The following is a 712-nucleotide window of genomic DNA, read 5'->3' on the forward strand; positions in this document are numbered from 1 at the left end:
GCGAGGAGAGTGAGTAGGGGGCTGGGCAGCGCGGCCCGCGCTGCCTGCACCGCTCACACCCCGCAAATGTGCACGGAGGGCGGATGAAACCCAGCTCTTACCTGGCGTTTGCGCCTCTTCATGATCTCCTTGAACTGGAAATGGGGCAGCTGACTAAGCCGGGAGCCCTTCTCTGCTCTGGCCCAGCCAGAGGCTGATGCTTTCCCCTGCAACGCAGAGCCGGAGCGCTGCCGTCAGCAGTGCCGGGACCGGCGCACGAAGCTGAGCCCATGCTCAGCCAGCCGTGGCTCCGCAGCCGCCTGAAGATGGGTGATTAGGGGAGATGGACGTGGGGATCTGCTGCTCCACATCCCACTCCTCCGTGTTCTGTGTTTGCTGAGCACCGGCAAGGTGCCGGCGAGCTCCGGCATGAGCAGCCCACGTCCCACACTTCCACCCTGGGGTGCTCCCAGCCTGAGCTGGGTGTCCTGGACCGTCATGTGCAAAAAGCCCTCATGCAAGAAGCTGCTCCCCAGCGGGCACAGACAATCCGGGAGGTGAGGAGAGTTACACCGGTAGGTCCAGCTCTCCCCATGCCTTCAGGCAAGCCTGGCCGGTGGCCTCACCTGGCTGCCCATGTCCCTGGGGAGTGCCTGCAGCCCCATGCTGGCAGCTCTGGGCCCCGAGGGCTGTGGGGACGGTGGCAGCCCCCGCCATGGCAGCCCGCACCCAG

At 66.0% G+C, this 712-nt stretch overlaps 1 protein-coding gene across 1 annotated transcript in view; it reads left to right on the plus strand.

Moving 5' to 3' along the window:
- Nucleotides 1–477: 477 nt before the first annotated feature.
- TTC22 (tetratricopeptide repeat domain 22) overlaps nucleotides 478–712 on the plus strand; it is a 4,431-nt gene continuing 4,196 nt past the window's right edge. The window contains 1 exon segment of the mRNA XM_010296955.1: nucleotides 478–536. Within this exon segment, the coding sequence (XP_010295257.1) occupies nucleotides 478–536 (59 nt within the window).

This window comes from Phaethon lepturus, unplaced genomic scaffold (genome assembly GCF_000687285.1).
Source record: "Phaethon lepturus isolate BGI_N335 unplaced genomic scaffold, ASM68728v1 scaffold39151, whole genome shotgun sequence".
Taxonomy (NCBI): Eukaryota; Metazoa; Chordata; class Aves; order Phaethontiformes; family Phaethontidae; genus Phaethon; species Phaethon lepturus.